General features: G+C 40.0%; 1 protein-coding gene across 5 annotated transcripts in view; it reads left to right on the top strand.

Annotated features, from left to right (window-relative positions):
- The window catches only part of LOC135092995 (probable ubiquitin carboxyl-terminal hydrolase FAF-X), a 301,879-nt gene that overhangs the window by 129,471 nt on the left and 148,045 nt on the right, over window positions 1-24,363 (top strand). For 4 of the 5 annotated variants that reach the window (XM_063991852.1, XM_063991828.1, XM_063991837.1 and 1 more), the window contains exons 26-33: window positions 2,359-2,525; window positions 3,402-3,564; window positions 3,709-3,980; window positions 4,140-4,403; window positions 4,725-4,805; window positions 4,976-5,102; window positions 5,831-5,975; window positions 18,178-18,256. In XM_063991852.1, the coding sequence (XP_063847922.1) occupies window positions 2,359-2,525; window positions 3,402-3,564; window positions 3,709-3,980; window positions 4,140-4,403; window positions 4,725-4,805; window positions 4,976-5,102; window positions 5,831-5,975; window positions 18,178-18,256 (1,298 nt within the window). The remainder of the gene's footprint in view (window positions 1-2,358; window positions 2,526-3,401; window positions 3,565-3,708; window positions 3,981-4,139; window positions 4,404-4,724; window positions 4,806-4,975; window positions 5,103-5,830; window positions 5,976-18,177; window positions 18,257-24,363) is intronic. The other variant, XM_063991861.1, reaches the window with a different exon arrangement.

Here is a 24,363-nt window from a genome sequence, read left to right as displayed (position 1 = left end):
TTCTAGTAGATGAAAATGGCAAGAAATACCCTATAGTATGGAAATCCAAGAAAGTAAGTGGAGTCATAGAATCGACACTGGCTGCTGAAACATTAGCATTTTAGAAGTAGCTGAGAGAAAACATGAGAAAAATCATAATTTTATAGGCAAAGATGTGGCTAGAAAATGCTTTGTGGATAGTAAGTTGATGCCCTGAGGTCCACAAAAGAGGTGGAAGATAAACATTTTATAATCAATATGGCATGCTTAAAGGAAATGTAGAAAGGAAAGAAATGATGTCAGTGGAGTGGGTAGACACCAAGAAACAAGTTGCAAATTGCTTGATGAAAAAAGGACCATCATGAAGCCATCACAGAGTGAATTTTGTTGGATTGGTGTAGTGTTTAGATGTATGATGGATTTAGTGCATTTACAAATATATACATATATATGTACTATATATATATGTACATATACATGAATTGTGCAGTTGGATAAAAGTTATAAGCAAGATGTTATGTTATGAGAAGGTTGCTTAGTGACACTTGGAAGTGGGGGAAGGTGGTGGAGGAAAGTTGTTGTTGGTCAGTTGATTCAGCAGAGGTAGTTTTGGGAGCTCCCGGTTTTGGTAAAGGTTTTGGTGAAGTGTAATCCCCTAACTCACCTGTAACTGAATTAGTGTTATACAAGAGCTGCACACATCTCTGTACTCACCAAGTACTGCAACAACACCTCACGACTAAGATCAAATTACCAAGTGATTACATTATGGGTTCACAGTGGGGTAAGCCATAAATGCAGTTCAGAAAAACTATAATTATTTATTAACCAGTAAATGATTATTCCAAAAACACATGCAGGTAATAACAAGCAATAACTCCACATCATAACACAAGTCAATAAAACCTCAAGTAACTTCACAATGACAAATCAATAATTTTTTTTTACTTTATCATTAATGCACTTCATCAGTGAAATTAGGTCACTCAGTAATGCATCACTTTTCATCAAGCACATGACATATAAATGCACATATGACATAATCACATAATGAAATAATGAAACACAATATGCAAAATTAAAGACAATAAAATACGTGGTCACTACATGTGAAGTGCCTCAGAAAGTATCATCACATCATAATCCAGTATTAAATCAACATATGAAACATTTAAGATATATGAAAGCCACAGTATACTGAACACATAAAAGTCAAGACACTCAAGGCACTTAGGAAAAATTCTCTAAGTATTACTTACAGACAGCCCAAGGTAGAGAACAACCGATAGATTCATGGTACAGATAACTGAGTTGCACTGACTCAAAAATATGACACCACCTATATTGTGGCAACCAGAGAGCTACAAGAATTGTCCTCTGCTTCCTCCTTATATTCATTTTCATCCACTTGCACCTATGTGGCAACAAGGTTACATATATTGTTACATATATTGCTATCCTTAAGGTCTAAAGTCTGACTAGCTAATACACTCATCTCTTCCTTTAAGACACATGATCACCAGAATGTTTGCTTGTCTACTTTTTGTCACCTAGGGCTTAAAATTCACTTTATCCTAAGGGCACATTGGATACGCACTCCTACGCAAAGGTATTAAGTTTCTTATGTCCGTCTAGCGCACACTCACCTCTAGTGATTGTCTGGGTCACTAGAGGTGAGACGTTGTGTTTTCATTAGCAAGCTATTAATCCCAGCATTGTCTTAGTTCTCTGCTGTCATCTATACCCATTCCTGCACTTACACCTTTGTCATAGTTGTGAACAAGGCAGTCATTATCCTGAGGAATGTGAGGAACTCTGTTTTGGGTGGCATGTGCTGTGGGTGGCAGGGCATTGTGAGGGGCAGTGCTAGGGGTGATGCTATAGGTGGGGGCATCACAGCTACAACAGAAGGGTTTGATGTCACCTTGTGTAGGTTTTGGTAGGTGGTGCTGGATACTGTCTGAGTATGAATTGTTGCTGTGGAAGAGATTGTATGTTGTATTGATTGGCTCTGTGTTTTGGGTTGTTCAGCTAGTGGGAGAGTTCATTGAGTCACCCAACTGCACCAGGAGTACCACACCAAAAATAGAGATACTGTGCATTATTATGTTTACCATTTATATGTAATTTAAATGTATAACATTTATTATCATGTCACTGTCAGTGCCGTTTTTTACTATCCACCTTTTCTGTTTACCATTTTAGGTAAGGTCCTTTCTAGTTCTTCCATGATAGGACCTATTGTGAAGAGAGGGAAAATTGAATATCAAAGAAGGAATGAATGGGTAGAAACATTGTTTTATCATGACCTGTTATTGGAGGAGGAATACCAGCCTCAACACACACACACAGGTGTTTTATCATGACCTGTCATTGCAGGAGGAGGAATACCAGCCTCAACACACACACAGGCACTAGTGCTGCAAGAGGCACTGCACCACATCCCCAACCCAGCCTCAGATTGTATGGTGCGGAACGTGGCCTCCCGTCTTGCCCAGTCCCTCCACGACCAGGTCACTATCACCTCCTGCCTCTGGGCACAATTTGTAAGATCTTGGGGAATCATGTACTGGTGATGAAACTGTTTAGACTAATAATTAATCTTTTTGGGGTTTGTAAGATTTAAAAATGGCATCATAGATTGTCTGCTTGGATTTTTTCTAAGATTGTGATAGACATCTGATATTAATGAGGTGATGGTTTTGCTCTCAAAATTTTGGATTGATTTATCTGCATGGCCTTGAGGGTAAGAATGAATTAAATGTTATTTTTTAAAGTGTTGTGGTACTTCTTTACTTACAAGTGTGCTACGGTAATGATGTGCTATATATTGAAATACTTGTTTTTTCTGTTGGCATTTTGTTTAAAGCCTTACTGATTGTGAAATTAAGGATAATTATGGTATTAAGTTTTCTTCGGATTTGTTTACTAGTCAGTTGTGTGTAGATGTCACTCGTTACATAACTCCCTCAGTATTGAAAAATGTCTTATTATTTTATTTGATGGCAGTGATGTTTACTGAGAAAGAGGCAGGAGGCAACCTTTTCTTCCACAAATTATTAAATGATCTTTTGTAGTACAACTGGTAACATTACTTGAAATTCATGCAGCAAAAGGAAAAAGGATTCATATGCTTGGAAGTTTGGTTGTTTCCTAGAATTGCATGTTTTCTCAAATTGCCCCTCACTTTTTTTTACCTATATGAATCTATTTTATGCAGTTTGTGTGTGCATGTGTGCAGTCAACTCTATTTTGTATCTCCGTTTCATCTGTCAGTCATTTTCTTGTTAGTACAATTAGTTTTGTGTTAGTAAAGTTATATAACTATAATGCTAGGGATTCCAAATCTTATTTTGATTAAATTAACTGAATGATATTGCAAAGACATTCAGGTGTGCATGGCAATTTGCTTTCATTTCCAGGTAACAGGTGTTGTTCCAGACATGAGTGTTGTCCGAGCCATCCTCAAAATTACTTGGGCATCAGCATCAGGCCAAGTCCACTTAATCACCTCCTCTTTAGATGAAATTGAAAAAGCCACTGAGAGGCCACCCACAAAACCCCCAGACCCAGAAGACCTTCAGGGTGAGTCCTCATAACTGTTACTGGATCAGTATTTATTATTATTATGATATTTTTACTGCTTGACTACTTTTATCTTTTGTGTGTGTGGTTTGTGTCTAGCATCTTTGAGGAAGGAAATGCAAGCATTTGTTATTGATTTTCCAGTGTGTCGTGAAGGTCTGGAGACATTGTCTGTAGTGTTGGCCCTTTATCCTCCTGCCCTGGAGACCCTAACCAAGGACAGCCAATTCCACAAGCTTGTGATGGGTCTGGTGCTAGTGGGTGGGGAGCGCAGTATTCGACAGTGTGCAGTGGAACAGTTGTTACTCATGGCAACAAAGTGTTCCAATTCCCCACACACCCTTGTTGTCTTCATTGTCATGCTCTTCAATGTGTTGAATGGCGTGAATGGCGAGTATTCTAAGGAGTATTTCCAGGTATGTATTCGTAAGGTTTGAATTGTTTGTTGATAATGTTGTACAACCTTATGGAGACAGTATGGTCACTGTTGTGCAATACTTGTGCTCTGATCCCATCTGTTTTAGCAAAAGAATTTTCTGAGAAGCCTGATTTTAATGAAACTTGCATCACTTCAGTTGCTGTGTGGACTGTTAAACTGGGCCTGTATGTCAAACGTGGCTGTGACGGGTGTTGATCGCCTTCTGGCAGCTGAGGTGGAGTGGCTTAAGAATGTGCGGGCCAGTGTATCTCAAATGGCTCAGGGTGGCCCAGAGCCACCTGTGGATGAGACGCTCCTGGAGGGCCATTTGTGTGTCACACGGGAGCTGGTGGCCTTCCTCCCTCCTGAAAAGAAATATGAAATTGGCGGTGACCCCTCCAAAATGATATTTCTTATCAGGGTATGTAGTAAGCTTTGGTTTATTATCTATCTCTCTGATGCTGACAACCCTAAGTGTCTACCAGGCTGACATCTGAGAATGGGAATGGGCAGTTTACATTTCATTAAAATTCTTGTTTAAAGTGGGTATTGTGAGTTTTGATTTGTTTAGCAGTAATGTAATTGATATGTGTTATTAAACTTTGCCCATCCTTATTTAAACTTCATTTGCTCCTCATAAATATTGATTGTACATTTTTTGTAATTTGTTGGCTACTGCTCTATAATTGTATAGACTGAATACATAAACATAAAATGTAAAATATAATTGTCTTCTTTTCAGGAACTTGTAGAAGACTTTATATTCCCTTTTTCTAAGGTGTACCTTCAATTAGAGCATGCGTCTGAGATGCCTGCTGAGCAGGTGAGATACTGAAAACCTGTTGTTATATGCCATTCCTATACTTTGTCACTAGTGTCATGATATTTTGTGGGTGTTACTGTAGATTTAGAACTAAATATCTGTTGTCTCCAGTGAAAAGACTACAATCAGGAATAATATATTTCTAACTTATGATTCAATTTTCCTTGCAGGCCATACCAGTGTGCTCAACTCAACCAACTGTGATAGCAGCTTATGAACTCCTAGTCACTCTCTGTACAGGCTGTGTCCCCAACCTCAAACTCCTGGCAGAAATGCTCACTAACATGTATTATTCTGGTAAGTACATGCCTATTCAGTAGCTTTCTTCCATTTCTCTGCACTCTTATCTTCAGAGGATGTTGTCTTCCTTCTGTCTTAGCAAATGTTTTGTCCCATTAACCCTTTTCCTTACTGAGCAAGGAAATCTGATACAGTGTATAACAAGGAAAAAATTATATAACTTAATTTTGTAGTATACGTACAACACTTTTCATTAATTCACACATTTTTCCAAGGATCACAAATACAAAGTGAAATATCAAAGCAAAGTAATGTGAGGTTCCTTCTGCTTATTTTTTGTGGGATAGAGTTCCAAGGAGAAGGGATTCCCATTCCTGCCCTCATTTCCCTCTTTAAGCACTCAAAGATGTACTATATACCTATTTCTTAGAGATGATTGGGAAATGTCATTCATTGTCTTATTACAGTGATATTTATGGAAAATAATCATCATAAAGTGAAGGTAAGGTATACACATAGAAAGTGAAGGAAGAAGAAGGAGCAAGGAATGAGGAATTTTGATAGCTACTCTGCATGTCACATTAGAATGTGACCTTAAAAGGGAAAGTCTTGATACAGTGGTTGGATTAGTAGCAGGCTAAAATATGGGTGTCTTTTGTTATTAATTTTCACGTAAGTATGTGCGTTCTTGTATTATGTCTTGATGATAGTCATAATGCTTTATGACCAATTAAAGACTTTGTGCCATTAGTGAAGATAACAGAGGTGACTCTCTCTCTAACCAGATTGTGACGAGAGCATTGGGGAATGGGAGTACCTGCCCCCAGTTGGTCCAAGGCCCTTCAAAGGTTTTGTGGGGCTTAAAAATGCGGGTGCCACTTGTTACATGAACTCTGTCCTGCAGCAGCTGTATATGATTCGGCAGATCAGGTAAGCACTGGAAGCTGCTGTGGATAATTTTTGCAGGGATTTTGTGCTTATTGTATGTATAATGCTAAATGTTTTGAGAATTTGGGTTTTTCTTAGGGTTAGAACACTAAAATTTGGATATTCTGTAAGTTTGGTTGTGTATGGTATGATATATGAAAAATATTAATACAATCATGTCACTGGTAGCACAGGAATTCTGTTCTGTTATCAGCCCATGTTAGGTGCTATCTGTGTAAGAACAAGTTGACCAGTGTCCTACTTTTAGGTGGAACAGTCCTGGCTTTTCAATGTCTGTCCTGTTTATAATAAGATATCCTTCTTTTTATGTTTTCCAGTTTTTGTGTGATCTGCCCACTTCCTATGGAGAACTGATAAACTTTACTATTACTATTTCACTAGCTGTTCTTTAACTTTGCGGTGTATCTGACCCATACCCTCACAATTATAATACAGGTTTGAAGCATGTGTCATAGTCACTGGGCTGGTGGTCTTTGTGCAAGGCATTTGCTGTGTGTTATCATCATACACTAGAAAGGAAAGCATAGACAGTGTTAGATTAGAATTCACACACACACACACACACACACACACACACACACACACACACACACACACACACACACACACACACACACACACACACACACACACACACACACACACACACACACACACACACACACACACACACACACACTGGAACACTGGAAACCGAAATGAAGGAAATGAAGGATAGATTTGACAAGATGGAGAAGATAGTTGAAACTTTGATCACTGAGAAGGGGGTGTGGAAAGGTGCATATGATGATCTACATAAAAAACTAACATTATATGAAAAGAAATCAATGGAATATGAAGGCAAAGTGGAAGAGTTAAACATAAAACAGGAAAATTGGAAGAAAGAGCAAGAGGAAGAAAAGGTCGAATTTAGGCAAATTGTGGAGGAACAAACCAAGGCAAATGACACAAAGCTAACAAAAAAAGTTGTTAAGTTATAAAACAGAAAGAAAACTTGGTGAGACACTGTGGATAAGAAGAAAACTGTTGTTGTATTTGGCCTGAAGGAAGAGTGTACACCTCGGTGGACTGAAAGAAAAAAGAAGGAAAAGAGATGTGTGGAAAAATTAGTGGAGACATTACAAGAAGAAAAGAGCTGACTGGAGAGATCGAAGAAATTGAAAGATTGGGTAGATATGTTAAGGGTGGACAGCGTCCTTTGAAAATAAGGTTTAGGTCACAAGTGCTAGCTGAAGAAACACTTGAGTAAATCCTGGAAACTGGCCAAGGTGGAAGAATACAAATGAGTGTGGATAAAAAAAAAGATAGAAACAGAGAAGAAAGAGATACTATAAATGAACTAAGAAAAGAAGCAAATAAAAAAAAAAAACGGAAAACTATCAGAGGTGGAGAAAAAAAGTTCTTTTAGAGGGTCATGAACATGAGATTGAGAAAGTTGTATAGAAGGGAAGTAAATGCAGAAGGGGAAGACTAAGAGTAGTATACATGAACTTAAATGGACTAATGTTGGCTGTGTTGGAACTAGAAGACTATTTAAAAGAGGAGAAACCAGACATCATGGGAATCGTTGGAACTAAATTGGCAAGTGAAGGGGATATATTAAATATTGGTGAAGGAAAATACAACCTCTGGAAGAAAAATAGAAAGAATAAACGGGGAGGAGGTGTGATTCTTCTAGTTAGGAAGGATTTATTAGTGGAATCTGTCACATATGGGGTGGAGGAGGCAGAAATATTGAAAACAAGCTTAAGACAGAATATGGGAAGATACCATAACATTGTGGTGACTTATGTTCCCCCCTATTCCAACTCTTGGGGAGAGGATGAATATAAGAAAATGCTTGAGGACACAAGGACATATTTGGCAGAGCTGCTTGAGGAAAATGACGGTATACTCATGATGGGGGGACTTTAACTGTAAAGAGGTATCTTGGGAGAATTGGACTACAGAAGGCAGTGAGTCATCATGGGGGAACAAGCTACTAGACCTGGCTTTTGAAAATTTCCAGACAAAGTGGGTTACAGATGACAAGATTTAGGGGAAATGAAGCACCTTCAAGGCTCAATCTAATTTTCACCAAGGAACAAGAAATAGTAGAAGACCTTAAATACATAAACCCAATAGGAAAAAGTGATTATGTGCTGATTCAGTTCACAGTTATGGATAATAACCTCACTATAAGAAAAGAGGACCACAGAAGAGAATGGTTAAACTGTAGCAAGACTAACTTTGAACAACTTGGGAAGTATTTCAGTGAAGTGAATTGGAACATAGTTATTCAGAAAGAGGACATAGAGGAAAAGTGGACAGCTTTCCTGGACATTTATAATAAGGTAGTAGAGAAATGGGTACCCAAAAGATCAACAGAGAACCTTTTCAAAAAGGATTGGTACAACAGATGTGCAACAGCTAGATTGGAGAGAGAAAAAGCATGGAACAAGTGGAAGAAAAACAAGAGACTGGACCTGTGGAACAATTTTATATGGAAGAGGAACGAATATGTCAAAACTCACAGAGATGAGCAGAAAAATTTTGAAAAGAATGTTGTGGAGAAATGTGAAGACCAACCAAAATTACTTTATAAATTCATCAATGAAAAATTAAAGTGTAAAGATGAAATAAGCACGGTAAAAACTGGAGAAGTGGAGAAGTGGAAGACCCAAAAGAGGTGGCTGAAGTGTTTAACAGATACTTCCACTCTGTTTTTACTGAGGAAAGTGATTTCAGAGGTGAGAGGACAGCGTTAGAAAAAGGGACCAACCTAAAGGAGATTAAAACATCTGTAGAAGAAGTAAAGAATATGTTGGAAGACCTGGATGTAAGGAAAGCAGTGGGTCCTGATGGTGTATCGAGTTGGATTTTAAAAGAATGTGGCTCACAATTAGTCTCAGTGCTGCACAATATAATTAGCACCACCCTAGTAAAAGGTAGAGTACTCATAGATTGAAAGCGGATGGATATTACCCCAATTCACAAGACTGGAAGTAAAGAAGATCCATTAAATTATAGCCCTGTATCGCTCACAAGTGTGGTGGTGAAGATTTGTGAAAAGATCATCAAGAACAGATGAGTGAAATACTTAGAAGACAAGGTGATAACAGAGAAACAGTTTGGCTTCAGAAAAGGAAGATCTTGTGTTACGAATTTGATAAGTTTCTACTCAAGAGTAATATAGTGCAAGAGAGAGAGGGATGGGCTGACTGCATATACATAGATCTGAGAAAAGCATTTGATAAAGTTCCGCACAGAAGACTAATATGGAAATTGGAAAAAAATTGGAGGACTCAGTGGATCACTGTTAAAGTGGATAACTAACTTTTTGACAAACAGAGAAATGAGGACAGTAATTAAAGGCAGCAGGTCGAACTGGAGAATGGTAATAATTGGAGTCCTGCAAGGTTTGGTACTTGCACCTATTATGTTCACTGTTTATGTAAATGATATGACAGGTGTAGAAAGTTACATAAATCTTTTTGCTGATGATGCTAAGATTATGAGGAAAATAACAAATGAAGAGGACTGCAGTGCTTTAAATCAGGACTTAATTAAGATAAATGAATGGTCATTGAGGTGGAACATGGAGTTTAATGCTAAAAAATGTAGTGTGATGAGGTTTGGAAAAAGTGTGAGAAGACCAGTTGGCAACTATTACTTAGGGAATGAGGAAATCTCTATAAGATCAGAAGAAAAAGACCTAGGAGTAATTATTACTGATAATTTGTCATTTGGGAAGTACATAAACAAAATTATAGGAGAAACATATAATCTGCTGAGAAACATCAAGATAGCATTCTCCTATATTGATGAAGATATGATAAAAAAAAAACTGATAACAATGATGATTGGAGTATGCAGCATTAGTGTGGTCGCCAAGTTTGAAAAGGATACAAAAAAGTTAGAAAGGATCCAGAGAGCTGCAACTAAAATCCCTGCAAGCTTAAGAGAGTATAATTATGAGGAAAGGTTGAAGAGATTGGGCCTGACTACACTAGAAAAGTAGGGAAAGAGGTGATTTGATAGCAATATATAGAATATTGGAAGGAATGAAAAAGTTGGACAGAGAAAATCTCATGATAACAGATACAAGAGACACAAGAGGACATGGAAGGAAATTGAAAAGAAGTGTTTGCAGAAGAGACATCAAGAAACAGAAGTATAACAGTGTGGAATGAACTTAAGGATAAAACTGTGTGCAAAAACAATTCATAAATTTAAAGAAAGTCTAGATAAAAGTCGATATATAGACAGGATGGCATGAGCCTAGTGTGGCTCTTGTCCTGTATTTCATAACTAGGTACACACACACACACACACACACACACACACACACACACACACACACACACACACACACACACACACACACACACACACTGTGCAGTCCTGTGTCCAATAAAAATAGTAAAGTAAGATAGAAAGTGAGGTGAAAAATTAATTATTGAAAGGGAAATTTTGGAGGATCAGTGAGTTTTCCTAAATGCAAACAAAACACCTTACTCACAAATCAAGATGACAAGGGTTCAGTGATGATGAGCAGAATGTGGACAGACTTTAATAGGAGATTGTGGAAAGTAGAGGAGGATTAGAGATGAGAGATCTGACTGGAGTAATGTGAAACTGGAAATTAAAGATGAATGATGAAGATATGAAGAGTATTTTGAGAGAATTGAGGGATATCAAGCAGTGAGAGGAAGAGAGAGAAAATGGAAAAAAGAGATTAAGAGAAGAGGTACAAAAAGTTATTATTATGGCTTTAAAGAGAGAAAATGAGGATCTTAAGAATAGACTGGGGAAGGAAAATAAACAGTGAGGATATCAAGAGAGATAAAGTGCAAGATATGATGAAATGGGAGGTCCATAGTTGGAAGGAAGAGAGAAAAACTGAAGATTAATATGAAGGAAATATGAGACAACAAAAGGAGGAGCATGATAAGCAGATTGAAAAAAGTAGTGGTTAGGATAATAAAGGAAAAAGAGGAAATAGTAAGGGATACAGTACATAAGATGTGTGTTGTGATATTTGGAGATAAAGGAAAGAAATTATCCATTAAGACTATGAGAGAAGAAGAACTTAAGAGAGCAAAGTGATAGTGAGTGAGGGAGGAAAGAAAATAATGGAGCAAATAGAAGTTCAGGGGCTTGGCAAGTATGCTGAAAATGGAATAATGCCTCTAAAAATTAGATTTAGTACACAGCAGCAGAAACTGTAATGGCAGGGACATGGAAACTGTCAAAGACAGAAGACATGAAAAATATATGGAAAACAAGAGATTTAAATGAGAATGAGAGGAAAAGTTTGAAAGAGATGAGAGATAAAGGAGAGGCAAGGTGTCTCCTCTCATGAATGCATCCCTGTCCTTAGGAAAACCTAATGGGGATATGGCTGTCTCCAGCCAAGATAAAACAGACCTCTTCACCTGCCAGTTCACTGAAAAAAATGACAACTCCACAGCCAGACAAACAATTGCCTGCCCTCCCCTGCCTTACTGCCTCGAGACTGGAGGGTGTTGCCATCTCTGAGGAAACCATCAGAAGACACCTGAGGGATGTTAACACCAGGAAGGCCCCTGGTCCTGATGGCATGTCCCCACATCTCAAAAAGTGTGCTGTTGAGCTCGCTGGCCCTCTCGCACAAATTTTTTGCTGCTGTTTTCAGCGGGGGTCTGGCCATCACTATGGAAGGAGGCGCAAGTCACACCCGTGCATAAAAAGAAGTTGAGGTCTGAGCCAGGTAACTACTGGCCAATCTCACTCCTCTCCGTACTCAGTAAGATCTTTGAGAGGATTATAAGCAAGCAACTCACCAAATACCTCAAGCAGCACCACCTGCTGTCGCCAAAGCAGTCTGGCTTCAGAAAAGGCTGCTCCACCTCAAACCTCCTTCTCCTTTCTAAGGCCTGGCATGACGCCCTCAACACTGGCCGTCCCTCCCTGGTGATTGCCCTCAACATAGCTGGAGCCTTCAACTGTGTGTGGCATTGAGGCCTGGTAATGAAGCTCGAGCAGCTAGGTGTCGCTGGGGAGCTACTCCACGTGTTTTCCAGCCACCTCACAGGCAGGAGTCTCTGGATGGTGATGGACAGACATATCTCAGCCAGCTACCCAGTACAGGCCTCTGTTCCACAAGGGTCAGTCCTGGGACCTACACTGTGGAACATCTACCTGAATGACATCCTACAGGGCACCCCCACAACCTGTGCCTACACTGACGACTGTACTCTCTCTCTCTCTGTCTTACTCAAGGGATAAAGTACAGGACGTGATAACCTCCGTCAACAGACAACTGGATGACGTGATGGCCTGGGGAGAGAGGTGGTAAGTCAAGTTTGCCCCTAACAAAACCCAGGCCATGGTAATATCATGTGCCGGGGAGGACGTGGACCAGCTGCGTGGAAGGCTGAGGCTCAGGGAAGATGTCATTCCTCTACTGGACAGCATTGACATCCTCGGCGTGGAGATTGACTCTCGGCTGCGCTTTGACAAGCACCTCGAGAAGGTGGCCTGAAATGCCTCTTTGAAGTTGACACTGCTGTGCCGAATGAAACACCTCCTCTCCCCTGATGACCTGCTGACCCTGTAGAAGGCCCAAGTCAGACCTGTCATGGAGTACACCCCCTTCACCTGGATGTCAAGCACCCACTGTCACCTCAGCCTGCTGGATAAGGTACAAAGGTGGACAGAATGCCTTATCCAAGGAGGGGACCAGCAGAGACCACTCCAGCAACCTTGGCAACAGCAGCAGCAGCAGCGGACACAACAGATTGGCGCAGCAGCTCCAGCGTTGGACTGCTTGGAGCACTGCAGGAGATTCGCTGCCCTGATGGTGCTACACAAAGCACAGGTCCAGCACGTGCCACACCTGGCGGACCTGTGGGCCACCTGGAGGAGCTCTGAGCAATGCATGAGGATGGTGCTGAGCAACGACTCACTCTTGGAGGTCCCAAGGTCCTACTCCACCACCCACCAGTGCGCCTTCACTACCACAATGGCCAGGCTGTGGAATGCTTTCATCACTGCTGTGGACATCAGGCTAATGTCCACCCAGCAGGCAAAGGTTGCCACCCGCAGATGGCTACAGCAGCAGCCACCTTGACGTTGAAGTTTTGTTGTGTACAGTGTGCAGTTTATAGTCTGTAGTATGTGTAAATATGTGGACAGTAGCTTTAAGATAGTTTGTCACACGATAGTGTAAACTTTAGATACTTTTTTTTTTTTTTTTTTTTTTTTTTTTTTTTTTTTATGTAGGAAGGATACTGGCCAAGGGCAACAAAAATCTAATAAAAAAAAATGCCCACTGAAATGCCAGTCCCATAAAAGGGTCAAAGCAGTGGTCAAAAATTGGTGGATAAGTGTCTTGAAACCTCCCTCTTGAAGGAATTCAAGTCATAGGAAGGTGGAAATACAGAAGAAGGCAGGGAGTTCCAGAGTTTACCAGAGAAAGGGATGAATGATTGAGAATACTGGTTAACTCTTGCGTTAGAGAGGTGGACAGAATAGGGGTGAGAGAAAGAAGAAAGTCTTGTGCAGCGAGGCTGCGGAAGGAGGGGAGGCATGCAGTTAGCAAGATCAGAAGAGCAGTTGGCATGAAAATAGCGGTAGAAGACAGCTAGATATGCAACATTGCGGCGGTGAGAGAGGGGCTGAAGACAGTCAGTTAGAGGAGAGGAGTTGATGAGACGAAAAGTTTTTGATTCCACCCTGTCTAGAAGAGCAGTATGAGTGGAACCCCCCCAGACATGTGAAGCATACTCCATACATGGATGGATAAGGCCCTTGTACAGAGTTAGCAGCTGGGGGGGTGAGAAAAACTGGCAGAGACGTCTCAGAACACCTAACTTCATAGAAGCTGTTTTAGCTAGAGATGAGATGTGAAGTTTCCAGTTCAGATTATAAGTAAAGGACAGACCGAGGATGTTCAGTGTAGAAGAGGGGGACAGTTGAGTGTCATTGAAGAAGAGGGGATAGTTGTCTGGAAGATTGTGTCAAGTTGATAGATGGAGGAATTGAGTTTTTGAGGCATTGAACAATACCAAGTTTGCTCTGCCCCAATCAGAAATTTTAGAAAGATCAGAAGTCAGGCGTTCTGTGGCTTCCCTGTGTGATATGTTTACCTCCTGAAGGGTTGGACGTCTATGAAAAGACGTGGAAAAGTGCAGGGTGGTATCATCAGCATAGGAGTGGATAGGACAAGAAGTTTGGTTTACAAGATCATTAATGAATAATAAGAAGAGAGGGTGACAGGACAGAACCCTGAGGAACACCACTGTTAATAGATTTAGGAGAAGAACAGTGACCGTCTACCACAGCAGCAATAGAACGGTCAGAAAGGAAACTTGAGATGAAGTTACAGAGAGAAGGATAGAAACCGTAGGAGGGTAGTTTTGAAATCAAAGCTTTGTGCCAGACTCTATCAAAGGCTTTTGATATGTCCAAGGCAACAGCAAAAGTTTCACCAAAGTCTCTAAAAGAGGATGACCAAGACTCAGTAAGGAAAGCCAGAAGATCACCAGTAGAGCGGCCTTGACGGAACCCATACTGGCGATCAGATAGAAGGTTGTGAAGTGATAGATGTTTAAGAATCTTCCTGTTGAGGATAGATTCAAAAACTTTAGATAAGCAGGAAATTAAAGCAATAGGACGGTAGTTTGAGGGATTAGAGCGGTCACCCTTTTTAGGAACAGGTTGAATGTAGGCAAACTTCCAGCAGGAAGGAAAGGTAGATGTTGACAGACAGAGCTGAAAGAGTTTGACTAGGCAAGGTGCAAGCACGGAGGCACAGTTTTGGAGAACAATAGGAGGGACCCCATCAGGTCCATAAGCCTTCCGAGGGTTTAGGCCAGCGAGGGCATGGAAAACATCATTGCGAAGAATTTTAATACGTGGCATGAAGTAGTCAGAGGGTGGAGGAGAGGGAGGAACAAGCCCAGAATCGTCCAAGGTAGAGTTTTTAGCAAAGGTTTGAGCAAAGAGTTCAGCTTTAGAAATAGATGTGATAGCAGTGGTGCCATCTGGTTGAAGTAGAGGAGGGAAAGAAGAAGAAACAAAGTTATTGGAGATATTTTTGGCTAGATGCCAGAAATCACGATGGGAGTTAGATCTTGAAAGGTTTTGACATTTTCTGTTAATGAAGGAGTTTTTGGCTAGTTGGAGAACAGACTTGGCATGGTTCCGGGCAGAAATATAAAGTGCATGAGATTCTGGTGATGGAAGGCTTAAGTACCTTTTGTGGGCCACCTCTCTATCATGTATAGCACGAGAAGAAGCTGTGTTAAACCAAGGTTTGGAAGGTTTAGGACGAGAAAAAGAGTGAGGAATGTACACCTCCATGCCAGACACTATCACCTCTGTTATGCGCTCAGCACACAAAGACGGGTCTCTGACACGGAAGCAGTAGTCATTCCAAGGAAAATCAGCAAAATACCTCCTCAGGTCCCCCCAACTAGCAGAGGCAAAACGCCAGAGGAACCTTCGCTTAGGGGGATCCTGAGGAGGGATTGGAGTGATAGGACAAGATAAAGATATGAGATTGTGATCGGAGGAGCCCAACGGAGAAGAAAGGGTGACAGCATAAGCAGAAGGATTAGAGGTCAGGAAAAGGTCAAGAATGTTGGGCGTATCTCCAAGACGGTCAGGAATACGAGTAGGGTGTTGCATCAATTGCTCTAGGTCATGGAGGATAGCAATGTTGTAAGCTAGTTCACCAGGATGGTCAGTGAAGGGAGAGGAAAGCCAAAGCTGGTGGTGAACATTGAAGTCTCCAAGAATGGAGATCTCTGCAAAAAGGGACTAATATGTCCTCCTTAATTATATCACTGTACTTACTGCAAATGTTTAAATAAAAAAAAAAATTTAAAGCAAGAATTGAAGAAAGGACACAGGATCAAGTGAAAGAATTTTTGTGGAAAATTGTAGATTTAAAGATAAGAAAGTGGTTGAAGAATGCCAGGGAAGAGGAGCAACAATAGAGAGGGAATATAGTAAGATTGGGAAGAAATATAATATATTGAAAGTTATGTACACAAATATAGATGATCTTGCATCCGGTATAATGGAACTAACAAATATTTTAAGGAATGACAAGCTAAATATTGTATGTTTAACAGACTAAATTAAAAGAGGAAATGCAGATAAAATTTGCAGAGGAAGAATACAACATTTATAGGAGAGAGAGAAAAGATAAAGGTGGGAGAGGAGTGTTAATATTGGTGAAGAATGACATCTTTGTTGAAGAAGTGGAATATGGTGATGGGATGGCAGAAGTTTTGAGTATTGTAGTTAAAGATGGCAAAAGGAAAAAGAGGAGGATTATTGTCACATATATGCTATCCAAGATAAATACATGGAAGACAAAATAAATATAAGGAGATGCAAGAAGTATGGAAATGCTTGAATAATATGATCAGAAAAACAAATAAGGTGTTGCTTGTAGGTGACTTTAATTGCAAGAATGTAAATTGGAAGAAGTTAGAGCTAGGGGAGGGTGTGAACTTGTGCAGTGAAAAGATAATGCAATTAACAATGGTGAATACTTTAGAGCAGTGGGTAGATGAAGATACAAGATGCAGAGGAGAAGAGCAGCCTTCAATGCTTGACCCAGTGCTCACCAGAAAGCTGGAACCCAGTATCTGCTCCATTAGGAAAGTGATCATATTTTAGTAGAGGTTAAATTAGAAGGGATAAAAAAGCAAAGGATTGGAAAGAAGAATACAAAAATGTCAGACCAAACTATGCAAAGGAAAATTTTGAAGAATGCATGAAGTAGTTAGAAGGTGGAGGAGAGGAAGGAACAAGCCTTATAGAGTTTTTAGCAAAAGCTTGAGCAGAGTTCAGCTTTAGAGGTAGATGTGGTAGCAGTGGTGCCATCTGGTTGAAATAAAGGAGGGAAAGAAGAAGCAAAGTTATTGGAGATATTTTTTTGGCTAGGTGCCAGAAGTCATGAGGAGAGTTATTTCTTGAAAGGTTTTGATGATTTCAATTGATGGAGTTTTTGGGTATTTGGAGAATAGACTTGGCATGTTTCTGGGCATAAATATAAAGCACATGAGATTTTGGTGATGGAAGGCGGCTGTGTTAAACCAAGGTTTGTAAAGTTTAGGTCGAGAAAAAGAGTGATGAATGTATGCCTCCATGCCAGACACTATCACCTCTGTTATGCACTCAGCACACAGAGACAGGTCTCTGACACAGATGCAGTTGTCATTCCAAGGAAAATCAGCAAATACCTCGTCAGGTTTCCCCAGCTAGCAGAGGCAAAATGCCAGAGGCACCTCCACTTAGGGGATCCTGAGGAGGGAATGGACCAATAGGACAAGATACAGATGTGAGATTGTGATCGGAGGAGCTCAATGGAGAAGATAGGGTAACAGCATAAGCAGAAGGATTAGGGGTTAGGAAAAGGTCAAGAATGTTGGATGTATATCCAAGATGGCTGTGGCTGAAAACATTGGCAACCTCACTGTATGTGAACTGATAGGCAGCAGTGGGCCCATGAGGAGGTATGGTGGTGAGAATGTGAAACAGGTGGCAGAAAGCTTAATTCTGGCAAGAAAACAATGCATGCCATTTCAATTCGCTTAAAATTAAAAATGATTCGCTTTTAATATATTTTGTAGTATTTTGGGTGCTGTTTTAAATTGATAATTTAAATTGATTTCCTTTAAATTGATGTTCTGCTGTATTAGATGCTGAAGAGTATGAACCTGTCATGGTATATCAGGATAAGTGTAGTCTGTTCTGAAACTATCATGGTGTATCAGGATAAGTGAAGTCTGTTGTTGGGCCTTGATGTGTTGAGACTTGGATTACTGTGCATTTTGCAAGTGTAGTTGAAGAGGATTTCTATTGGCAGAGGGATAAGATGGTTTTAAGTTTAATTTTATGAAATTCATTTGAGGATGTATGTGCAGTTGTGGGTGGGAGGGTGTGATATTTTGAATGCATATTTAGAAATTGTTTAAGTAATGTTTTTTTATGAAGAAAAAAAGGTATTTTGAATGCATATTTAGAAATTGTTTAAGTAATGTTTTTTATGAAGAAAAAAAAAAGGTATTTTGAATGCATATTTAGAAATTGTTTAAGTAATGTTTTTTATGAAGAAAAAAAAGGTGACATGTGAATGTGGTAACTACAAAGGTTTATAGAAATTAACAGGAATATATGATTTGGGTATGTTTTCCCTTGGCAGACATGGTGTGTTAGCAGTTGAGGGAGCAGCCACTGACCCTGAAGAAGATTTCAGTGGAGAGGAGAGGATGGAACAAGAGGTTTGTCAAAAGTTAAAATTCTCATTCTTGCTTTACCATGAGGCAGGTCCAACTTTTTGTTAAAGTCTATACTGACCATTTTTCTTTACTTTTATTTTTTCTCTTCTACTGCAGCTATGGACTGTTACCTAATGCTTTTTCTCTTCTGCAGAAAGATTATGCATAGCAGCACCTAACATGTGTACACATTTCACTTATTATTCAAAATATAAAGAAATGGCAATTATAACATCAACCATGGAATCCCCATCTAGGAAGGGGACAAGAAAATCCCCAGGTTGGACTATTTGGTTATCAAACTGATAACCAGTGTCTTGACACCCGCTTCAACTTTTCTTCATTAACGACTGCAACATTTTTTCATTCAGTGGAACATCACCCCTACTCTCTTAACATTATTTTCTTTTCCTCACTGAAACACAGGTGTGTGAGGATGTTAATAATAACCCCTTCTCCATGCCTTCCTACTTTTTCTATTCTCACTTTCAATCCAAGGCTGCATCTTCCATTTACATGTGCAGTGATCTGACTTGCTCTCATATCCATGCTCTTGAATCTTCAGAATTTTTTATTTTCTGGCTTTGACTTCAGAGTCAGTATCAAACTAAACTCTTGAGCTGTATTCCTGTCACAAACTCCATTAAGTGAAAAGTTCTTTGACTAACTTCCAAAGTGGAACACATTCTGACTCTCTACCCTCTCATGGAGATCTCTATTCTTGGAGATGTCATTGTTCACCACCAGCTTTGGCTTTCCTCTCCCTTCAAAGACCAACCTGGTGAACTAGTCTTAAACTTTGTTATCCTCCATGACCTAGAGCAGCTAGTGAAGCATCCTGCTTGTATCTGATCATATTGAAAAAATGTCTAACATTTCTGACCTTTTCCTAATCTCTAATCCTTTTGCTTATTCTGTCACTGTGTCTTCTCTGTTGGGCTCTTCTGATCACAACCTCCTATCTGTATCTTGTCCTATTGCTCCATTTCCTCCTCATTATCCTTAGTGGAGGACTGGTATTTGGCATTTTGCCTTCACTAATTGGGAGTACATGAGGAAGTATTATTCTGATTTTCAATGGAATGACCTTGCTTCAGTGTCAGAGACCCATCTCTGTCTGCAGAGCACATAACAAAAGTAATGGTGTCTGGCATGGAGGCATTCATTTCTCACTTCCTGAACCTTCCAAACCTTTGTTTAACTCAGGCTGTTCACATAATTTACTTGATTGAGAGGTGGCCCACAAATGGTACTTGAGCCTTCCATCTTCCAAAACTCTTGCACTTACATTTCTGCCTGAAATCATGGCAAGACTGTTCTCCAAGTAGCCAAAAAGTTCTTTATCTGTAGAAATGTCAAAAACCTTTCCAAATCTAACTCCTCTTGTGACCTATGGCACTTGGCCAAGAATATCTCCAACAACTTCTCATCTTCATATTTCCCTCCTTCATTTTAACTTGATGGCACCATTACCATCTCATCTATCTCTGAAGCTGAGATCTTCCCTCAAACCTTTGCTAAAAAAAAAAAAAAAGTTCATTCTGGGCTTGTGCCTCTCTCACCTCAACCCTCTGAATCTTTCATGCCTTTTTGTAAGATTCTTCCTAATGATGTTTTCCATGCCCTCGTTTGCCTTATCTCTTGGAAGGCATTTGGACCTGATGGGGTCCTTCCAATGTTCTTCATAGCTCTTTTTTTCCATGCTTATACCTTTCCTGGTCAAACTCTTTGAACTCTGTCAACATCTACTTCTCTGTAATGGAAGTTTTTTTTCACTTTCAGCCTGTTCCAAAAACGAATAAACTTTAAATTACCATCAGCTATAATATCCTGTCTTTTTTAAATTTTTGAATCTACCCTCAACAAGGAGATTCTTAAACATCTAGTCATCTTATAGGGATTTTGGTGAAGCTTTTCTTGTTGTCATAGACATTTCAAAAGTATTTGAGAGTCTGGCACAAAGATTTAATTTCCAAACTACCCTCCTGTGGCTTTTGTCCTCTCTAACTTTGTCTTGAGTTTTCTTTCTGACCATTTTATGTATTGCTAGGTGGTCACTGTTCTCTCAAGTCTATTAACAGTGGTATCCTCAGGGTTCTGTCTTGCCATCCACTTTCCTTTTATTATTCATCAGTGATCTAAGCCAAACTTCTTTTCCTATCCACTCCTATGCTGATGATACCACTCTGCACTTTTCCACATCTTTTCCTAGATGCTGAACTCTTCAAAAGTTAAATGACACACAGGGAAGCCATGGAACACCTGCCTTCTGAGCCCTCAAAAATTTTTGATTGGGGCAGAGCAAGCTTAGCATTGTTCAATGCCTCAAAACCCCAATTCCTCCATCTATCAACTTGACACAACATTCCAAATAACTATCCCCTCTTCTTCAATTATACTGTCTCTCTTCTACAGTCAACATCCTCAGTCTGTCTAAACTGGAAACCACATCTTGTCTCTCACTTAAACAGCTTCTAGGAATTTAGTTATTCTGAGCTATCTCTGTCAGTTTTTCTCTCCTCCCCGGTGTCCATGTATGGAGTACAAGTATTAGTGCTCTTTTGAACAGGGTGGAATCAAAAGCATTTTGTCTTCTCAACCTTCCACTCTCTTCAGCCCCTCTCTTTTCACCAGTGTTACATCTTGCTATCTTCTATTGCTATTTTCACATTGACTGCTCTTCTGATCTTGCAGATTGCATGCCTCCCCTCCTCCCATGGCCTTACTCCACAAGGCTTTTTACTTTCTCTTACCCCTGCTCTGTCCCTCTCCTTAATGCAGGAGTTAAGTAGTATTCTCAAGCTTTTATCCCTTTTACTGATAAACTCTGCTACTCCCTGGCACTTCTGTATTTCCCTATGCTTTTGACTTTAATTATTTCTAGAGGATGGTTTCAAGACCATTGTTCTCAAATTTTGGATAACTTTTTTCACTATATTCTTTGGGACTGACATCTTCTGTGGATTTTCTTTTTTGAATTCTTGTTGTTGTCCTAGGCTTGAGTCTTAAAAAACCTTAATCACTGAGTGTAAAACACTTAAGTCATTTGTTCTTTAGAGCACTATAGAAACCTCAGTTCTTGAACTTACTGTATTTGCCAATGCATTAGATGCACTTTTTTCTTGAGAAAAATCTAATAATTACCTTGCATCTAATGTGGCCATAGTACTGCAGATGCCTAGGCTTCTAAGCCTATGCCTATAGGTGTGGATTTGAAGCAGTAGTACTTTACACACAAATATTGTTACTAATAATAAAATTCTCTCTCTCTCTCTCTCTCTCTCTCTCTCTCTCTCTCTCTCTCTCTCTCTCTCTCTCTCTCTCTCTCTCTCTCTCTCTCTCTCTCTCTCTCTCTCTCTCTCTCTCTCTCTCTCTCTCTCTCTCTCCCCCCCCCCTACCTCCCTCCCCTTCCCTTCCCTTCCCTTCCCTTCCCTTCCCTCCTCTCCCTTCTCTCCTTCCCTCCCCATTCCCTGTCCTCCTCTCCCTTCCCCTCCTTCCCTCCTTTGCCCTTCTCCCCCTTCCCTCTTTCCCTGCCTTCCTCCCTTCTTCCCTCCACATTCCCTCTCTCCATCCATCCACCCTCTCTCTCTCTCCCCCTTCCCTGCCCTCCTCTTCCTTGTCCCTTATTTCTGACAGATAAGGGAGAGGGGAGGTGACATGCAGGGAGGTTTGAGACAAGATGAAAGAGGAAGGGAGAGAAAAGGAAAAAGGGGAGGACTGGACATAACTGGGGAAGGAGAGTACATTGGGCAAGAAAGTGGAGGAAGGGTGAAGGAAGAGGATAGGGAGAAAGTAGAAAGAATAAATATAAGCAGCAAGAGTGAGGAGTGAGTGAAGACTCAGAGGGAGAGAGGAAGTATTGAGAAATAAATATTCTCTTTTTCTGTCCCCAACCCCTTTTCATTTTTTCTCCATCCATTTCCTTCAGTTTTATGCTCCTTCAATCCATTTTCTTTTGCAATCGGTCTCATTCAACTTAGCAATGCTCAGGATAGAGAGAGAGAGAGAGAGAGAGAGAGAGAGAGAGAGAGAGAGAGAGAGAGAGAGAGAGAGAGAGAGAGAGAATTCTCTCTCTCTCTCTCTCTCTCTCTCTCTCTCTCTCTCTCTCTCTCTCTCTCTCTCTCTCTCTCTCTCTCTCACACACACACACACACACACACACACACACACACACTCACAGTTTTAGATATGATCACATCACACCAGATGTGAAGACATAACATACACTCTTTTAGGGATTTTTGCACCAACTCTTTTCCTATTTATCAATGATCTAAACCAAACTTCTTGTCCTATCAATTCCGATGCTGATGATACCACCCTGCACTTTTCTATGTCTTTTTGTAGAGGTCCAATCCTTCAGGAAGTAAACAGGTCATGCAGGGAACCCACAGAATGCCTGACTTCTGATTTCTTTAATATTTCTGATTAGGGCAGAGCATACTTAGTATTGTTCAATGCCTCAAAAACTCAATTTCTCCATCTATCAACTTGACACAACCTTCCAGATATCTATCCTGTCTTATTCAGTGACACTCAACTGCCCCTCTCTTCTACACTGAACATCCTTGGTCTGCCCTTTACTTATAATCTAAACTGGAAACTTCATATGTCATCACTAGCTCAAGTAGCTTCTATGAAGGTAAGCATTCTGTGTTGTCTCTGCCAGTCTTTCTCAACCACCCCCCTGTTTCAACCTCAGCTACTGACTCTGTACAGGAGCTTTATCCATATATGAAATTTGCTTCACGTGTATAGGGAGTGGCAGGCTTCCACTCACACCACTATTTTAGAGAGAGTGGAATCAAAAGCTTTTCATCTCATCAACTCCTCTCCTCTAACTGACTGTCTTCAACCTCTCTCTCATCACAGCAATGTTGCAGCTCATGCTATCTTCCTGTGGCCTGAACTATCTGCCTGCTTCTCATTTACTCCTTCCTATGATTTAAACTCTTTCAAGATGGAGGTTTCAAGACACTTATCCTCTGTTTTTATCATTCTATCTGACATCTTTATGGAAACTGGCATTAAGTGGGCTTTTCTTTTTATAAAAAAAATTTGTTGCCAATGGCCCTCTTACACACACACACACACACACACACACACACAGTACAATTTTTTTCCATAACTTTATGATGAAATGTAATAAAATTTTTTTCCACAAAACATCCTTGTAAAATAGGGGTGTGTTTTATTTAGAGCTACATTTAATACGCCGACAAATGTGGTAATTTTTTCCTGAGTGCTGTTCAAAATCCGAAATGTTTGAAAACTGAAAATATTTTCTCCATAAGAATCAATGTAAAATGGTTTAATCCATTCCCAGACACCAGTCTACCATATCTTAGTGGCTTATGACAGATGTTCCCACAGCCAAGATGGCTGCTTCATGACATTCCCACCTCACAAATTATTTATCCAGAAAGGATGTATTGAATGAACTTAGTGACACAGTACTCTATCAAAAGATACTGCTTAGACCATGCAGGTATTCTCTACCTAGTGAGAATCCCTTCCCTCTATCTAGTGAGGGAAGCTTTACAGAGTGACAGAGAGGAACAACCCACTTACCACCATAATGAAGGTGATCATAACACTTAGACATCTTGCTGCTGGGAAAAGCTACTGTAAAAATTGAGTTGTGCAATAGTGCATTGGAGGTCATCGAGAGAGGCACAGGTAGCTCGGGATTACTCCAGAGCACTGAAAACTGTTTACATCAAGGCTTTTTCAGTGGGATCACATTTACCTATTTCAAAGATTGAATTACTGTCTTACACTCTGTATCTCTCCAGATATATAAAAATGAAGTAAATATTTATAGAAACTAAATTAGTAATAAATGGTATCTTTTGGTGTGTCTTAATATTTGAAATCAAGTAACTTTGTTTTAGAACCGTATTATGGTACTACAACTGAAGCAGTAATGAGTTCTAAATGTTCAAAAACTGATTTGTTAGAAAATGAAGGTGTTCATTAACTGAAGTTCCACTGTATTAGGGTATGGAGTAAGAATATAGACTGATCATAGTGCAATAAAGAATCTATTCAAATATAAGTCATAGCCACTAAAGTTGCAATGATGAAAGTTGTTTGTGTACTCCTAGCCT

The sequence above is a fragment of the Scylla paramamosain genome, chromosome 3 (genome assembly GCF_035594125.1).
Source record: "Scylla paramamosain isolate STU-SP2022 chromosome 3, ASM3559412v1, whole genome shotgun sequence".
Classification (NCBI taxonomy): domain Eukaryota; kingdom Metazoa; phylum Arthropoda; class Malacostraca; order Decapoda; family Portunidae; genus Scylla; species Scylla paramamosain.
This window is presented reverse-complemented; position numbering and strand designations above follow the sequence as displayed.